General features: G+C 48.0%; 1 protein-coding gene across 1 annotated transcript; it reads right to left on the bottom strand.

Annotated features, from left to right (window-relative positions):
• Positions 1–1,044: 1,044 nt before the first annotated feature.
• Positions 1,045–17,388, bottom strand: GLMP (glycosylated lysosomal membrane protein). Its single transcript, XM_058159776.1, has 6 exons — positions 17,245–17,388; positions 10,844–11,101; positions 7,910–8,101; positions 6,303–6,521; positions 4,435–4,712; positions 1,045–1,213 (listed from the first exon to the last, which is right to left on the bottom strand). Exons 1-6 carry the CDS (start codon positions 17,338–17,340, stop codon positions 1,045–1,047), a joined length of 1,212 nt encoding a protein of 403 aa, XP_058015759.1. The 5' UTR covers positions 17,341–17,388.
• Between the last annotated feature and the right edge of the window lie 911 nt (positions 17,389–18,299).

The raw sequence follows: 18,299 nt of genomic DNA, 5'->3' as shown, positions 1-18,299 counted from the left end.
GAAGGTGACAAAGATGGCAAAGGAACCCACCTATCATTTTGGCAAAACACTCCAGATGCAGCGCAGAATCGGTACACCGTAAGACTGAGAAGAAAAAGCAAAGCGCTGTCCCCACTCTCCAATCCTTTCATTTTTTTTTAGAAATAAGTAACACCCATGCTGGCGGGACCGAGTTCTGTAAAACCCAAATGGGTCTCTAGAGGTTTGAGAATCGTGCTCCATGTAGGGTGAGGTGGGGGGGGGGGAAGGGCAGGCGCTGAGCGTTGTGGGAAGAGACCCTTGGAGAACCCATATCCCAACCACTAAACCAGGGGTCAGCCACCTGCGGCTCTGGAGCCACCTGCGGCTCTGGAGCCACCTGCGGCTCTGGAGCCACCTGCGGCTCTGGAGCCACCTGCGGCTCTGGAGCCACCTGCGGCTCTGGAGCCACCTGCGGCTCTGGAGCCGCACGTGGCTTTTTCATCCCTCTTCTGTGGCTCCGTCGGCAGTCAGCTCCACAATTGATAGGGCTTTCATTAGGACAGGTAGAGAAAAAAAGGACGCTGCGCTAGGAGGAGATACTATGGTGGTGGGAACGGGACATCCGGTCAGCAGAGGAAAAAGGATGGTGCGCTAGGAGGAGACTATGATGGGGGAACCGGACTTCAGGTCAGCTGCAGAATTGAACGGGGGTTTCCGGTTAGGGCTCTTTTGAGTGCTTAAGGTTGCCGACTCCTGCACTAAACCGTTAAAAGTCGTATCCGCGTTCCTGCTTAACCCAATTGCGGGTCCTGGTTGTGGTTGCCACCCCAGAAATCCACAAAACGTTGTCGATGCAAGCAGAAGACGTCCGGAGAACGTGTCCACTCTTCCGAAATCCTGATATTATTATTATTATTATTATTTTTTGAGATGAATTCTGCCCCCTTTCAAGGGCAAAACGATAATAAATAAACCCTACCCCACGGGGGCAGCTGAGATGAGCTCCTTTGCAGAGGAAAGGAAGGGCAGTGGTCTGTTTTGTAAATTTCGGTCCCCGGACAGGCGGCTACTTCGGGCTGCCCGTCAGTTGATCGGCTCGTACTCCGAAGACGTTTTCTGCTGCTTTGTGAGCACCGCCAGGCTGCCCACGATGAGAAGCACCGCCGGCGTCCCCAGCGCCACGGCCAGGATCCCGATGACCAGCAAAGAGAAACCTTCTCTCGGGGGCTCCCCAAAACCCACCAGGGCAGACCTGGAAAGGAAGAGAACCGAGGAATGAGAACGGCCTCAATGGCAGGTCGTCCTTTACGGTTCGTTCAAAGTTACGACGGCAACGAGCGCAAAACGAGCCCTTTACAGGGTAGTCCTTGATTTACAACGGTTCGACGGTCATTAGAGGTAGTCCTCGACTTAACAGCGGTTCGCCTGGCGACCGTTCAAAGTTATGACAATGAATGCAAAACGAGTCCTTACAAAGTAGTCCTTGACTTCCAACGGTTTGCTTAGTGACCGTTCAAAGTTACGACGGTACTGAATGCAAAAGGAGTCCTTACAAAGTAGTCCTCGATTTATCGGTCCGCTTAGTGACTGTTCAAAGTTACAACGGCACTAAAAAGTGACTTCTAAAAGTGCAGCTGACTGTAGGGGGCGAGTTATTGGCCCCAAAGGGTAGGGTACGCAACTTGGGCGTTCTCCTGGATGGACGGCTGTCGTTTGAAGACCATTTGACGGCCGTCTCCAGGGGGGCCTTCCACCAGGTCCGCCTGGTTCGGCAGTTGCGCCCCTTCCTTGATCGGGATGCCTTGTGCACAGTCACTCATGCGCTCGTTACCTCTCGCTTGGATTACTGTAATGCTCTCTACATGGGGCTCCCCTTGAGGAGCACCCGGAGGCTTCAGCTAGTCCAGAATGCAGCTGCGCGGGTGATAGAGGGAGCTACTCGTACCTCCCATGTAACACCACTCCTGCGCAGACTGCACTGGCTACCTGTGGCTTTTCGGGTGCACTTCAAGGTTTTGGTTACGACCTTTAAAGCGCTCCATGGCTTAGGGCCTGGGTACTTACGGGACCGCCTGCTGTTACCACATGCCTCCCACCGACCCGTACGCTCTCACAGAGAGGGACTTCTCAGGGTGCCGTCCGCCAAGCAATGTCGGCTGGCGGCCCCCAGGGGAAGGGCATTCTCTGTGGGGGCTCCCACCCTCTGGAACGATCTTCCCCCGGGTTTAGGCCAAATACCTGACCTTCGGACCTTTCGCCGCGAACTGAAGACACATCTTTTTATTCGCGCGGGGCTGGTTTAAAATTGTATGGATTTTATAGTTTTTATTATTAATTTTAAACGGGGTTTTAATTTCTATATATTTTAAATTAAATTTATAATTAGGCAAATTATAATAAGTTTTTTAATCTTGCATTTTATAGAATATTGTCTTATTTGTTTTTTATTTGCCTGAGTCCTTCGGGAGAAGGGCGGTATAAAAATCGAATAAATGAATGAATGAAAATGAATGACTCACTTACCAACCGGGACAAGAAAAGGTCATACAACAGGGCAAAATTCACTTAACAAGCATCTCACTTAACAGCAAATTTGGGGCTCAATTGTCATAAGTCGAGGACTACCTGTATTTTGGCTATTTACACACCGTGGATGCTTCTGAGTGCAGGCAGTCCTTGACTTACGACCACAGTTAGGATGAGAGCTTCGGCTGCCAAGCAAGACGGTTAAATTGATGGCATCTGATCTTAGGACCTTCTGCGCCATGGATGTTAAGAGAATCACTGCCTATTGCTAAGTGAATCCGTGCGGTCCTTAAGCGAATCTGGCATCACCCATTGCCTTTGCTGATTGCAAGCTGGCTGGAAAGGTTACAAATGGCGATCGGATGCTGCAACGGTCATAAATACGGTATCCGCTGTTTGACAAGAGATCCCATTTTGATGGTGGGGAATGCTGCAACTGTCGTAAGTCTGAGGACTAGTCGTCAGTCACTTCTTTCAGCACTGTTACAACTTCAAACAGTCATTAAATGAATACAGGTGTCAGCCTCCACTCCAAACTTCGTATCTCTTTGTACTCCTTATATTCAGTTGTTAGATAGCATGGGATTTTATTTCTAATGTAAATAGCTCTTGGATTCAAGTTAAGTAGAGAGGGCCCTTTAAGGTGGGAGGGGAGATTAATGTTTTGAATTCAACAGGAATGTTTGAGCGCGAACTCTAACGGACATTGCATTCCTGATATGATTGACAACCAGAGACCTGCGGAAGAAGATTACCACGGGACCCCGGGGAGGAACTGGCATTGGACCAGACCTGATGACCTTTTGGGAAAGGGGAGGGAGGAATAGGGTGATACAGATTGTTAGCCATATTTTGTCTCAGATTCAACTTAGCACTGCTGCTATCCAGATGTAACTAGTAAAAGTACTTTTCTTTATTTGCAAATGAAGTCAAGGTGTATTCTTTCCTAGTTATACTCAGAGGCAGCCTGACAACAGGTAATTCTCGGTTTATGACCACAGCGGAGCCCAAAATTTACGTTGCTAATTGAGACATCTCTTAAAAGTGAATTTTGCCTTGGTTTTACGACCTTCCTTGAGACAGTTATTAAGTGAATCTCTTGCAGTCGTTACATTAATAACCTGGTTGTTAAGTGAATTCCGGCTTCCCCACTGACTTTTGTCAGCAGGTCGCAAAAGGGGGAATCGCGTGACTTCGGACATTGCAACCGTCGTAAACACGAGCCAGTTGCCAAGTGCCTGAATTTTGATCACGTGGCCCCAGGGGATGTTGCAACGGGCGTTAAGTGTGAAAAATAGTCATCACTCCCCTTTTTTCCAGTGCCATCGTACCTTCGAACGGTCGCTAAATGAACCGTTGTAAGTCGAGGAATTGCCTGTATTTATCACTATAGCTCTTGGCTAGCTCAGGCTGAGAGAACTGGGCTTTCTGGAACACAGCGCTGACCAGTGGTGGGATTCAAATAAGTTGACAACCGGTTCTCTGCCCTAATGACCAGCTGGGTAGGCGTGGCTCGGTGGTCATGTGACTGTGGGGGCGTGGCCAACTCAATGTCACTCACATGGATGGGCGCTTCGCCTTAGCTGTTACAATGTAACAAGGGTTAACCAGAGAGGCAGTTTCTGTAAGCAGGGCAATAAAGATTAGGCTAGAAATACCACCAGAATGTTTCCTTCCTGCCTTCCTTACAGGATTAGCCCTGTAAAGTGGAAAAAAACAAAATAAGATTAACTGCCTAGAAAGTTAAGAACCGGTTCTCCCGAATAGGTGCAAACCGGCTGAATCCCACCACTGGCGCTGACCCATATCACAGGAAGGGAACCACAATTTGGGAAATGTTGCCGTTCAACCCACAGGAAGGAGTTCCGGTGATCCAGGAGGGAGATACTCCACCCTCGGCTTCCGGCAAAGACCTCCCCCCAAAAACCCCTATAAAGGGGTCCTCACCAGCTCAAGTAGCCCTTTACTTTGTAGGCTTCATTGTCCTCGCTGCCAAAGGAGATATTGAGGGCAGACAGGCTGCAGCGTCGCTCGACGTCCTCCCCAAAGTAAGCCTGTAGAATCCTGAACTCGGGACCGAGGTTGCGGACCATCTGGAGCGGATAATACTGACAGTGGACGGTGTCTTCCCGATGGGGTTTTTTAGAGCTGTAGGCGGCCGTCTTCCACTGGAGGAAGCTGGAGCCCCAGCTGTGGTTGTGGGGCTCGGAGATCAGCTGGGCCATCTGGGAGGAAAGGAAAAAGGGAATGGGACGCCATTGTTAGCCTCTATTGGGGGTGGGTTGTTTTGTGTCCCTCATGTACCAAGAAAGAGTGGTGCGGTGGCCTAGAGGTGGCGCTCTCGCCTCACCATCAGGAGGCTGTGAGTTCAATCCTAGGTAGAGGCAGATATTTCTGTCTCTCAACGAGAATGTATCTGCTGAACAAAACTCCACACTGGCAACAGGAAGGGCATCCGGCCATTAAAACACTCTGCTCTATTCAGTTGCCCAGACTTCACCCTGCATGTTCTGTCCCCTCCCGGCCTCAGCCACGTGAGCTGGCTAAATGAGTCAGTAATTGAGTTCACGGATTCTATCAGTTGTGGCAGGGAATCTGCAGCTGCCTGCCAAAGTCTCCCTTTTATCTTGGGGTTGCCAGGCAACCAGGAAGTCAGCAGTCCAGGCCGAATGTTCAGCTCACTTCTCCGAGTCAAAGAGTTCAGCTCAATTTTTGCTCGTCACGGAGCAGAAGAGCAACCAGGACTGCTTTTATACTCTGTGGGGTGTGGCTCCATGACTCAGCACTTCCTAGGCCTGCCCCACCCCTGCTTCTGTTGTTCCCGCCTCTCCTGCCTACGAAACCTAAGGTCCAGCCAGGCCTGATTGCCATCAGCTGGGTCTGGAGGCGTGGCCTGGGGGGGGGAAGAGTCAGGGGATGGAGGCCTCGTTATCTCCTCCACCTGGCCTGCTTCTGGCTCCTGGAGCAGGAGCCAGGGAAGCCAGTGCTACAGAGGTTAGTCTTGATGGCCCTTCCCCCTCACTTTCTGAGTCACTTTCTGGAAGGGGGCCTGGCTTGGAGGCGCAGACACAACACCGCAAGGGATTATGGGGTCGTTAAAAGATGATGATGATGCACAGCAACCAAAAAAGTCCACTTGCCTTTTGGTAAAGCACCTCCAGGAGAGGTCTAAGACAACTCGCTGTGGCCAATTTGCTATGGCCAACTCACCGCAGGATAGAATAAAATGAATAAGCTGGAAGGAACCTTGGAAATGTTTTAGTCTAGCCCCCTGCTCAAGGAGGAGAACCTATACTACTTCAGATAAGTGACTGGCCTTCTTAAAATCTTCCAGTGATGGAGCGCCCACAATTTCTGGTGGCAAGTCGTTCCACTGGTTAATTGTCTTTACTGTTAGGAAGTTTCTCCTTAATTCAACTCGCCATGACCAACTCAACCACAGGACAACTCGCTGTGGGGACAATTCAACAATTCAATTTAATGACGGCAAATAATTTTAAAGATATTTGAATTTTCGTCATCCACGTTTCATTCAGTCCTTCTGCTCAGCATCCTTCCTTTCACGATTCTATTCCACTGTTTCTTTGATACTAGAGTCAGCGATACCCGCAGCAAATTGGCCGCAACGAGTTGACGACTACGAGTCGGCTGCGGCGAGTTGGCCGTGACAAGTTGTCCCCTTCCGCCTTCAGGAGCCCCTCTGAGCCTGGAGCGCTGTGCGAATCCAGACCACGATGGCTCCTTTGGCCCAACAAAGGCTTGAGCACCCAAGTGAAGACTCTTGACTGGACCCCAAATGGATGCCCCGGGCGTACCTCAAAAATAGTCGGGGTGTATTCGTCATCGATGGAGCGGGCCGACTGCAGCTGCTTCCGCCGGCTTCCCTCCTCGACCGCCAGGATTTCCAGGGCAAAGTGGGAGTGGTTCCCTCTGGGCGCTACGCCCTCCATGGCGAATTCCACCTTGGAGGTGTTGGCGCTGTGCAGAAGGCGCGGGAGAAGCCCGTCGCGGTTGTCCTCCTCGTACGCCGTCACCTGGGGGAGGGCAGAGAAGGGGGTGGCAATTGGACGGCGACCCTGACCGACCACAGTCTCACCAGCCTTCCCTTCCCTCCCTCCTTCCCAACCCGGTTAGCGTTAACCTTGGTTAATTAGGGGTTGGCTAAGGAGGTTGTCCAATTTATTTTTATTTATTTATTTATTTATTAATCGAACTTATATACCACACCATCTCCCGTAGGACTCAGGGCGGTTCACAGGCATATTAAAACAGCACAATAAATAAACATTAAAACCCAATTAAAACTAGATAATATCATGGCCTGATCACTAAAAAATAAAAAACCTATAAAAACCCCATTAAAATATGCTAAAACCTTTTATCTTAGGCTATGAATGAAGGGTTCAATGCAGGTAGTCCTCAATTTACGACCAGAATGGAGCCCCAACTCTCCGTTGCTAAGCGAGACATTTGCTGAGTGAGTTCCACCCCATTGTATGACCTTTCCTGCCACAGTTGTTAAGGGAATCACGGTGCTAAGTGAGTAACATGATTAGGCTTCCCCATTGAGTTTGGTAAGTTAGTAACCCGGTTGTTAAGTGAATCGAGCTTTGCTTGTGAGGAGGTCACAAAAAGGGATTGCGTGACCATGGGACACAGCGACGGTCGTAGGTCTGAGTCAGTTGTCAAACATGTCCAAATTTTGATGGCACGATCATGGGCATGCTACAAAGGTCGTAAGTGGGGGGCGGAAACGGTTATAAGTCACTTTTTTTCAGTGCTGTCATAACTTTGAACGGTCACTAAATAAACTGTTGTAAGTAAGTTGAGAACTACGCATATAGAGTAGTACTTTCACGTTATGTGATCTTAATGTTATCCATCTGTTGGCTTTCTTGGCCGCTGCAGCACATGGCTGGCTCATATTTTAAGTGACTATCCACTAAATGAACTGTTCTAAGTCGAGGATTGTAAGGGACGTGGTGGCTCTGTGGCTCAGGTGCTGAGCTTGTCGATCGAAAGGTTGGCAGTTCAGCTGTTCGAATCCCTAGTGCTGCGTAACGGGGTGAGCTCCCGTTACTTCTCCCAGCTTCTGCCAACCTAGCAGTTCGAAAGCACATTAAAAAAAAAGCAAGTAGAAAAAATAGGGACCACCTTTGGTGGGAAGGGAAGAGCGTTCCGTGCGCCTTTGGCGTTGAGTCATGCCGGCCACATGACCACGGAGACGTCTTCGGACAGCGCTGGCTCTTCGGCTTTGAAATGGAGAGGAGCACCGCCCCCTAGAGTCGGGAACGACTAGACGTATGTGCGAGGGGAACCTTTACCTTTAATTCGAGAGTTACCTATAATTCAACCCACTGCCATTTCCAAAAAAGGGGACAACCTCTGCACACACAATCACACATACAAACCCACAATTTACCTTGAACGAGATGCTTCCGTTCCCGAAGGTGCCTTCGCGGCCGGAGCCTTGGAAGTCGGCGCTGAGGGCCGTTTTGTTCAGCCGCCCATCCAGGCTGGCCCAGATGAAGTTGGCCAGGTTGTAGCTGGGGTAGATCTGCCAGGCCTTGACCAGGGAGAGGTCTGACGTGTTGCTGCCATCGTATTCCCACAGCTGTCAATACAGAATGTCCTTAACTTACAGCAGTTTGTTTAGTGACCGTTCAAAGTTACAAGAAGCACTGGAAAAAAAGGGACTTAGGACTTAGTTTTTCACTCTTAATGACCGTTGTAGCATCTCCCAGGGTCATGTAATCAAAATTCAAATGCTTGGCAACTGACTCATATTTATGACGGTTGCAGTATCCCGGGATCACACGGTCCCCTTTTGCGACCTTCTGGTAAGCAAAATCAAGGGGGTGGGAGCCAGATTCACTGAACGACCGTGTTACTCACTTAACAAATGCAATGATCCACTTAACAACTGTGGTCAGAAAGGTTGTAAAATGGGGCAAAACTCCCTTAACCAATGTCTCGCTTAGCAACATAAATTTTGGGCTCGATTGTGGTCGTAAATTGAGGACTCCCTGTATAGGATTAGATAGCTAGGAGCATTAGATTGGCCAGCCTGCTTCGGGCATCTCCCAGGAGACCTTTCGTGGCTTCCGAAGTGAATTCACTTAACAACTGAGGCAAGGAAGGTTGTAAAATGGGGGGAAATTCACTTAACCGCCGAAATTTGGGGCTCAATCGTGGCCATAATTTGAGGAGTAACCCGTTGTTCACTTAACAACAGAAATTTGGGGCTCAATCATGGCCGTAAGTCTACATGCCAGCTGCCAAGCGTCTGAATCTTGCTCACGTCACGGTGGGGATGCTGCAACGGTCGTAACTGGGAGGACAGGTTGTAAGACACCCTTTTGAGTGCCACTGTAACTAAATCATCCTCATTTAATGCCCCCCTCATCTTTGCAGGGTGGCATCTGGATAACTGAATGGAGCTATCAGGGCATTTAATGGCCGGATGCCTTCCCTGTGGCCAATGAGGAGTTTTGTTCGGCAGATATATTCTCACGGTGCCCAGAGAGAGAAATATCTGCCTCTGCCTAGGATTGCTTTGGGGTGAGATACCAACTGTACGCTGATGATACTCAGCTGTACTTTTCCACCCCGGGCCACCCCAGTGAAGCTGTCGAAGTGCTGCCCCGGTGTCTGGAAGCCGTACGGGTCTGGATGGGGAGGAACAGGCTCAAACTTAATCCCTCCAAGACGGAGTGGCTGTGGATGCCGGCACCTCGGTACAGTCAGCTGCAGATGCGGCTGTCTGTCGGGGGTGAGTCATTGGCCCCGATGGAGAAGGTACGCAACTTGGGCGTGCTCCTGGATGGTCGGTTGTCCTTTGAAGACCATTTGGCGACCGTCTCCAGGAGAGCATTTTATCAGGTTCGCCTGATCCGCCAGTTGCGTCCCTTCCTGGACCGGGATGCCTTATGCACAGTCACTCATGCTCTCGTTACCTCTCGCCTGGACTACTGCAATGCTCTCTACATGGGGCTCCCCTTGAAGAGCACCCGGAGACTTCAGCTAGTTCAGAACGCGGCTGCGCGGGTTATCGAGGGAGCGGTTCGGAGCTCCCACATAACACCTATCCTGCGCAGACTGCACTGGCTACCTGTTGTTTTCCGGGTGCGCTTCAAGGTATTGGTTACCACCTTTAAAGTGCTCCATGGTTTAGGACCGGGCTATCTACGGGACCGTCTACTGCCGGCTTCTATCTCCCATCGTCCGGTGCGTTCCCACAGAGAGGGACTCCTCAGGGTGCCGTCAGCCAAACAGTGTCGACTGGCGGCCCCCAGGGGGAGGGCCTTCTCTGTGGGGGCTCCGACCCTGTGGAACGAACTTCCCCTCGGACTTCGACAATTACCTGACCTTAGGACCTTTCGCTGCAAACTTAAAACTTATTTATTTCGTATGGCTGGACTAGCCTGATTTTTATTTTTATTGGATGGGTTTTTAAAATTTTGTGATTTTACGGGGGAGTACGTTTTTTAACATTTTGGGCATTTAAATTAGTTTTTTAAGGGATGTTTTTAATTATTGTGTGTATGTATATTTTATCTGCCTGTTCACCGCCCTGAGTCCTTCGGGAGAAGGGCGGTATACAAATTAAAATATTATTATTATTTATTTTTTTTATTGAAAGAGTTTTTAAAAAAACAAAAACATTTTTCCCCCTTTTTTCCCCCTCCCTCCCAAAAACAAAACAAAACACCCCCCTCCCTCCCCCACCCCCCGGCTTCCCGGGTCAATCACAAGGTAAAGTTATACATAAACCAAACATAGAATAAAATTTTCCCTTCCAATCCAAATAACCACATCCAAAGCTTTTCGTCTCCCAACCCCCTCCCCATTACATAAAATAACTTTCTAATTATTCAAAGGCAATCTGATATTTCTTAATCTGATATCTGTTTTGTAGATAATCAATCCATTTTTTCCATTCAATTAAATATCTTTCCTGCGTATTGTCTTTTAAAAACGCTGAGATTTTAGCCATCTCAGCCAAATTAATAACTTTCAATATCCATTCTTCTATTGTAGGTATCTCTTCTTTCTTCCAGTATTGTCCAATCAACAGTCTTGCTGCTGTTATTAAGTTCAGAATCAATTTAGTCTCAATCCCTGTACAATCCGTTATAATTCCCAAAAGGAAAAATTGTGGCAGGAACTAAATTAAAATATTATTATTATTATTATTATTGAACTCACAGCCTCCTGATTGTGAGGCGAGAGCCCTACCTCCAGGCCACTGCAACACCCTGCCACTGTAACTAAACAAATCGTCGTAAATCAAGGACTACCTGTATCCTCTTGCCTTGCTCCCCATCCCTTGGCCCCCCCTCCCCGCCGGACGCACCCTTGGAAAGACCACCGCTGTGGAATACAAGACACTCTCGGCCGGCTCGATCCGGATGGCTCCAGCCGGAGAAGAGGACAGGAGCCGGGTCCAGTTGACGCGAAGGGAACTGTTGTCGCTCGCGGTGTACACCAACAACACCGTGGGGACCCCGATGGTGCTCCAGACGTAGTGAAGGGTGTCGTTGATGCCCACCGCTCGAGTGTGTAGAAGATTTACACCCGAGCTGGCCCGGCCTGGATTGTACTCCAAAGAGACCTGCAACGAGATTGGCACCAACAACTCAAGCTAACTTCACAAACAGGTGCCACTAAGCCATGAATCGTGGTTAGTAAACTAGTGGGGGCTAAAGCCGAAACCAAACATCGTTATCTTACCTTGGTACAGGCAGTTCTCGGTTTATGACCAGCAGTGGGTATCACATTTTGTTACCACCGGTTCACCCACAATTTCCACTACCAGTTCGCCTGAACCAGTCCACTGGTTACCGGTTGCCAGTCCACCAATACCACCTCTGCTTACGACCGCAATTGAGCCCAACAATTATCTCGTTAAGCGAGACATTTCTTAAGTGAGTTGACGATCTTTCTCCCCACGGCTGCTCAGTGAATCACTGATGTTGATGTTAGCAACCTGGTTGTTAAGTGAATCTTAACACCAAGTGAATCTTAACACTTAATCTTAATACCAAGGGCCGTGGTGGCTCAGGCTGTAAGATAGCCTGTTATTAAAACACAGCTGCCTGCAATTACTGCAGGTTCTAGTCCCACCAGGCCCAAGGTTGACTCAGCCTTCCATCCTTTATAAGGTAGGTAAAAAATGAGGACCCAAATTGTTGGGGGGGCAATAAGTTGACTTTGTAAATATACAGATAGAATGAGACTATTGCCTTACACACTGTGTAAAGCACCCTGAGTCTTCGGAGAAGGGCGGGATATAAATGTAAATAAATAAATAAATAAATAAAAATCTGGCTTCGGCATTGACTTTCCCGGTCGGAAGGTCACAAAAGGGGATCGTGTGACCCACACCTCCATCTGGGGCACTGCGACGGTCATAAATATGAATGTGAAATCCACCGCTGGTCGTAAGCCGAGTTGCCGAGCGTCCGAATTTTGATCACGTCACCATGGGGATGCTATGAAGGTCTCAACTGTGAAAAATGGCCGTAAGTCACGTTTTCCAGGGCTGTTGTAACTTTGAACGGTCACTAAACGAACTGTTGTAAGTCGAGGACTACCTATATATGAAACTGGCCCTCTTATTGAATCACCAACCATACCCTTCAATTACGGATTGAAATTTTGCAAGCGTTGGACGTTTTCAAGGAAAGATTAGGCAGCCCATTTGTCCGAGATGGAATAAAATCTCCTGTCTTGGGCATGGGGTTGGACTAGAAGACCTCCAAGGTGTCCCTTCCAGCCCAAGGAGTCTATGAATTAACCAGTTTTCTAACCTTTGCGCAGTAGAGTGAACCCTGAACTAAACTGACGAGGTTTGTACAAAGAGGACCTCACGCCAACGAGGAAGAACTACTTCAACAATGCAACACAAATTCTGCAAGAGCTATGCAAGTTACTAGTCCTCACCTGACAACCACATTTGAGCCCAACATTTATGTTGCTAAGGGAGAAATTTGTTAAGCGAGACTTGCCCCGTTTTACGACGTTTCTTGCCGCGGTTGTTAAGTGAACTGCTGCAGTTTGTTTAATTGAGTCACGGTTGTTAAGGGAATCTGGCTTTCCCAGTTGACTTTGCTCATCAGGTGGTCGCAAAAGGGGTGGGTGGGTGGTTTCACGTGACCCTCCCCCACGGGGACAAGGTGACCGTCATACACGTGAGTCGGTTGTGTCAAGCATTCGAATGTGAATCATTTGACCACGGGGACGCTGCAGTGGTCGCAAGTGTGAAAAATGGTCATAAGTCACTTAGACGTCTCCGTGGTCATGTGGCCGGCATGACTCAATGCCAAAGGCGCACGGAAGGCTCTTCCCTTCCCACCAAAGGTGGTCCCTATTTTTTCTGCTTGCATTTTTTACCCGCTTTTGAACTGCTAGGTTGGCAGAAGCTCGGACAAGTCACGGGAGCTCACCCCGTTATGCGGCACTAGGGATTCGAACCGCTGAACTGCCGACCTTTCGATCGACAAGCTCAGCGTCTTAGCCACTGCATCCCTATTTAGATATTTATTTTATTTATTTATTTATTTATTTTATTTTGTCACAACAATATATGTAGGAATCATACAAAAGATTATATAGTATATAAACATATATGAGTAAATATAAGGAGGTATAAGCATATATATAGGAAGAAGAAAAGAAAAACAATAGGACAGGAACGGTAGGCACGTTTGTGCGCTTATGCACGCCCCTTATGGTCCTTTTAGGAATGAGGTGAGGTCAATAGTAGAAAGTTTTTGGATAAAGCTTTTAGGATTATGGGAAGAGACCACAGAGTCAGGTAAAGTATTCCAAGCACTGATGATTCTGTTACAGAAGTCACATTTTCTGCAATCGAGATTAAAGCGGTTGACATTAAGTTTAAATCTATTAGTTGCTCTAGTATTATTGCAATTAAAGCTGAAGTAGTCTTTGACAGGAAGGACATTACAATAGATGATTCTGTGAGTTAAGCTTAAGTCTTGTCGAAGGCGACGGAGTTCCAAGTTTTCTAAGCCTAGGATTTCGAGTCTGGTGGGATAGGGTATTTTGTTGTTTTCAAAGGAATGGAGAACTCTTCTTGTAAAATATTTCTGGACTCGCTCAATTGTATTGATGTCAGAGATGTGGTGAGGGTTCCAAACTGGCGAGCTGTATTCTAGAATTGGTCTAGCAAATGTTTTATATGCTCTGGTTAGTAGTGTTGTGTTTTTGGAAAAGAAGCTACGCAAGATTAGGTTTACAACTCTTAGAGCTTTTTTTGCGATGTAGTTACAGTGGGCTTTGGCACTTAGATCATTTGACATGAAAACTCCAAGGTCTTTAACGGGAATGGGGTCATCTGTAAGGTAATGTCCATATAATGTCCAGATAGATAGATAGATAGATAGATAGATAGATAGATAGATAGATAGATAGATAGATAGATAGATATTTCCTTCTTGGATAAAACCATAAAAGCTGTTTTAAAAAAAGAAACCATTAAAAAAAGAAGGAAGAGCAAGAGCAATGATTGGAAAATAATCACATGAGGAACCACCGAGAGCAATATTTAATTCGCTGGAGAAAAGAGAAAATGCATGACTCATTTTTCTAATCTCTGAAGCTTCGAGAGGAAAACGCAGAAGCAGCATTTTTTTCCCCTTCTGCTCTGAGTCAGGCGAAAAGAGGAACCCTAAACACCAGCAACTCTCACCCACACTTTCTTATCCTACAAAGGCGGAATCCGAATCGGGATAGAGCTGGAAGGGACCCTTGGGAGGTCTTCTAATCCAGCCCCCTGCTCAGGCAGGAGACCCTATATGGCACATGTGCCAGAGGTTGCACTCAGAGCCCTCCCTGTGGGCACACGCGCCATCGCCAGCTACTCTTCTGGGATCCGGAGCACACATTCACGCTAGCCAGTTGGTTTTTCCGAGGGCTGGAAGATGGCCGGAAAACAGCCCCAAAACAGGGCATTTTTGGCCCTTTTTCTGGGCCATTTTCAGGCTGTTTTCGGGCTGTTTTCATGCTTTTTCCCGGACCATTTTCATGCCGTTTTTTGGGCTGTTTCCAAGCTGGTTTGGAGGCTGGTTTTCAGCTGGTTTCCGGCCAGTTTTCGAGCCATTTTCAGGCCATTTTTCACGCTGAAAAACAGCTTGAAAATGGCCCAAAAAACGGCTTGAAAATGGCCCAAAAAACAGCCCCCAAAAAGGCCTAATTGTGGTCGTACGTCAAGAATTGCCTGTATTATTATTTTTTTGATAGTTTAAAAAAATCTGATTTTTTTTACAACCACGTCTGGCAGAACTAACAGATTAACAGAGTTGGAAGGGACCTTGTAGGTCATCTAGTCCAACCCCTCCCCGCCCAAGCAGGAGACCCTACATCGCTTCTGACAGATGGCCGTCCAGTCTCTTCTGGAAAAGTTTCCAGGGATGAAGCTCCCACAACTTCCGAAGGCAACTTCTGTTCCGTCGGTTGATTGCTAACTGAAAACCAACAATTTAATGCAACTTCCTGAAAACAACTGGGTAAATTTGGACCACTCATACTCTCTCTCAGCCCAACCTGCAGCAGAGGGTTGTGAGGAGAATAGAAGGAAAAAGGAGGAATAGTAGCTATGTATGTTGCCTTGAGTTATTTATCAAAATAATAAAGGCAGGATTTTTAAAAAAGCAGTCACAAGGCTCAGCATGGGAGCTTGGTTTTCCCCAAGAGCTGGGATGAGAGAACTGCCCATCAAATGTATGGCTTGATGCCAGGGGTTTGGTTGTTTTTAATATTTTTTTTTATTGTGCTTAGTTTTATAGTTTTAACATTGCCTTGTATCTTGTTTTCTTTTGATTTGTCAACCGTCCAGAGTTGATGACGAGGGCTACATAACTATTTTTCAATTAAAAAAAATCTAATAAGATAAAGTTTAATAAAGTACGGAAAGTTTAATAAAGTTTAATAAAGTACAGATTTGAAGCCACGGAAATACAGTAGTGGCCAAAATTGTGGAAGCCTTTTGGGAAAAGTGTATTTTCTAAAACTAGCTAATAACACCGTTTTTTTTGGGGGGGGGTAGTAGTACCATAAAATTATATATCAATGGAAAGATCATTGAATCAAGAATGTAATGCAGGAACTTTTATGAAGGATTTGCTATTAAATAGCAGTTACGGTATAAAGAAGAAAAGTGGAACACGTAGAAAAAATGAGATATACAAGAATGATCCTCATGTCAGTTAATACTTTGTTGGGTAACCTTTAGCATGAATTATGGCCTTACGTCTTCCCATGGAGCGAGCCAAGTCTTTGAGTTCTGCAGCTTGTTACCATGTGAAACCAAGATTGAATGATGGCTTCTATTAATTGGGTTTTATTGTTGGGTCGCTTCTGACTTACCAGTTTCTTGAGTCGGCTTCATAGATTTTCAGTTGGGTTAAAAATTATCTTGAAACTCCCAAAAAAAGTGGTGTTATTAGCCATCAAACCTCAAAATACACTTTTCTCAAAAGGTTTCCACAAGTTTGGCCATTATGGTACAAATAAGTACCGTATATAGAAGAGCTTGTGCCAACCTGATGTCTTCCTAGCAGGAAGGACTCCAGCTCCCATAATCCTTTTTCTTCACTCACACACTGGGACAGCCTTGGGATGGGGAAGGGGCCTGATCTCCCTATTTAGAAAGCTGAAGGAACTTCCCTTTAGATCAAGGGTCTCCAACCTTGGCAACTTTAAGCCTGGCGGACTTCAACTCCCAGAATTCCCCAGCCGGGAGTTGAAGTCCGCCAGGCTTAAAGTTGTCCATGAGTTTAGCAGATTTCTTTCTTTTTAAGATTTTCATCCCACCCACTTTTCTCACACTCAGTTCGGGCTGGTTGGGGTATTCTGGGAGTTGAAGTCCAACAGTTCTTAAAAGTGGCCAACATTGAGGAACCCTGGTTTGAATTGATCAAATATTTTAAATATTTTAAGGTCCGGTCAAACCTGGTTATTTGGTTTATGCTTGACCCTGAACAGCCCAGGGTCTCTGATCCAAGGGGCTTCCGTGTTATTAAGGTTGTGTGAACAGTCTCTTAACCTTCGCACCTTTCCCAGCCACCTCTTTCACTTTCTCTCCTCCAGGAATTGTTTCAGGCAGTCCTCGACTTACGACTACAACTGAGCCCAAATTTCTCTTGTTAAGCAAGACATCTTGCTCGACACAATTCTTAAAGTGAAACCTGCCGTTGATAAGACGTTAAGTGAATCCGGCTTCCCCACTGAATTTGCAGGTCAAAAAAAAAAGGCGGCCAGTTGAGAGAAATCACGTGACACACACCCCCCTCCCCGGGGCACGGCGACCGTCGTAAGTATGAGTCAATTTTGATCGCGTGACCCACGGGGATGGACGCGGCAAGGGTCGTCGATGTGAGAAAAAAAAAATGGCCAGCAATGTGAAGTCCCTTTTTCCGGTGCCCGTTGTAACTTGGAACGGTCACTAAACGAGTCGTCGTAAGTCGAGGACGACCTGTATTTCGGATTTAAGGGAAAAGACCGTGTGATGTCCTCCGCCGCCTCTGGGTGTAAGGCAAGAGCACCCCGGGACAGGTGCAGAGCGCCTTCCTACCTTCCGCCAGCAGCGCAATCAGACAGACAAGAGTCGGAAGGGACCTAGTAGGTCATCTAGTCCAACCCCAATCAGGAGACCTTACACCAAAATCCGCGTTTCAAGCCTTCCCACCAGCGAGCCGCCCGGCGGTTCCCCTTCCCTGCGTCCCCTTCACCTACCTTCCTCCGGTAACCCGCCGCCGCGTCCCCTGCGCAGCCGCCCGCCGCCCAGAGGAGAGCCAGGCCGGCCCAAGAAGCCGCCGCCGCCGCCAGCATGTTTTCCAAACTGCGGGCTTGCGAAAGCGCCGTCACGTGACTCGGCCGGCGTTCCTTCCGGGCTTCCCTCCAAAGTGGGCGGGGACTCCCTTAAAGGAGCCGCGGCAAAGCCAGCCTCGCCCTTGTCCTCAGGTGAAGGGGAAGAAAGTGGGGAGGGGGGGGAAGGGCAAGAGGGTTGGGGAGGAGGAGGAGGAGGAGGAGGAGGAGGAAGGGGCGAGGAGGAGCAGCGCCCCAGCCAAGCGGGAGAGAGAATAAGAAAGGGACCTTGGGAGGTCTTCTAGTCTGACCCCCTGCTTGGGCAGGAAACCCTTCAGAATAAGAGTTGGAAGGGTCCTTAAGAGGTCTTCTAGTCCAGGGGTCTCCAACCTTGGTCGCTTTAAGACTTGTGGACTTCAACTCCCAGCTTTGCTGGCTGAGGGACTCTGGGAGTTGAAGTCCACAAGTCTTAAAGGGACCAAGGTTGGGAGACCCCTGTTCTAGTCTAACCCCCACATCAAACAGGAGAGCCTTCTCTCCTCAGAATAAGAGTTGGAAGGGTCCTTGGAGGTCTTCTAGTCCAACCCCGTGCTCAGGCAGGAGACCCTATGGCCTTCTGGACAACTGGCTGTCCAATCAAAACCTCCCAACGATGGAACAACAGCGTTTTAAGACTTATATCCGGCTTCATGGTGCTTTCCAGCCTTCTCCAAGACATTTAAGACTCAGCCCATCGCCCCCAACGATCAGGGTCCTCATTTTACAGACCTCGGAAAGACGGACGGCTGAGTCAACTTTCAGCCAGGAGCACCCATAACCTTCCCCAGGCAAGTTTATTTCACTGATTTGAGTCAGGGGTGGGTTCTACTTGCCTTTACTACCAGTTCGCAATGGAATCGTGTGTGCGTGCCGCACTTCTGCACATATCGTCCATGACATCTAGGCGGAGCCTCCCACCGGTTTTACTACCGGTTTGCAAGAAC

The sequence above is a fragment of the Ahaetulla prasina genome, chromosome 17, assembly GCF_028640845.1.
Source record: "Ahaetulla prasina isolate Xishuangbanna chromosome 17, ASM2864084v1, whole genome shotgun sequence".
In the NCBI taxonomy this organism is placed as follows: Eukaryota; Metazoa; Chordata; class Lepidosauria; order Squamata; family Colubridae; genus Ahaetulla; species Ahaetulla prasina.
This window is presented reverse-complemented; position numbering and strand designations above follow the sequence as displayed.

Coding starts and splice junctions, on each gene's coding strand:
- GLMP (XM_058159776.1), bottom strand. CDS start 17,340: ATGCTGGCGGCGGCGGCGGCTTCTTGGGCCGGCCTGGCTCTCCTCTGG. Junction 11,102..17,244: donor CGGCGGGTTACCGGAGGAAG/GTAGGTGAAGGG, acceptor ATCTCGTTGCAG/GTCTCTTTGGAGTACAATCC. Junction 1,214..4,434: donor GTAAAGGGCTACTTGAGCTG/GTGAGGACCCCT, acceptor CTTCCTTTCCAG/GTCTGCCCTGGTGGGTTTTG.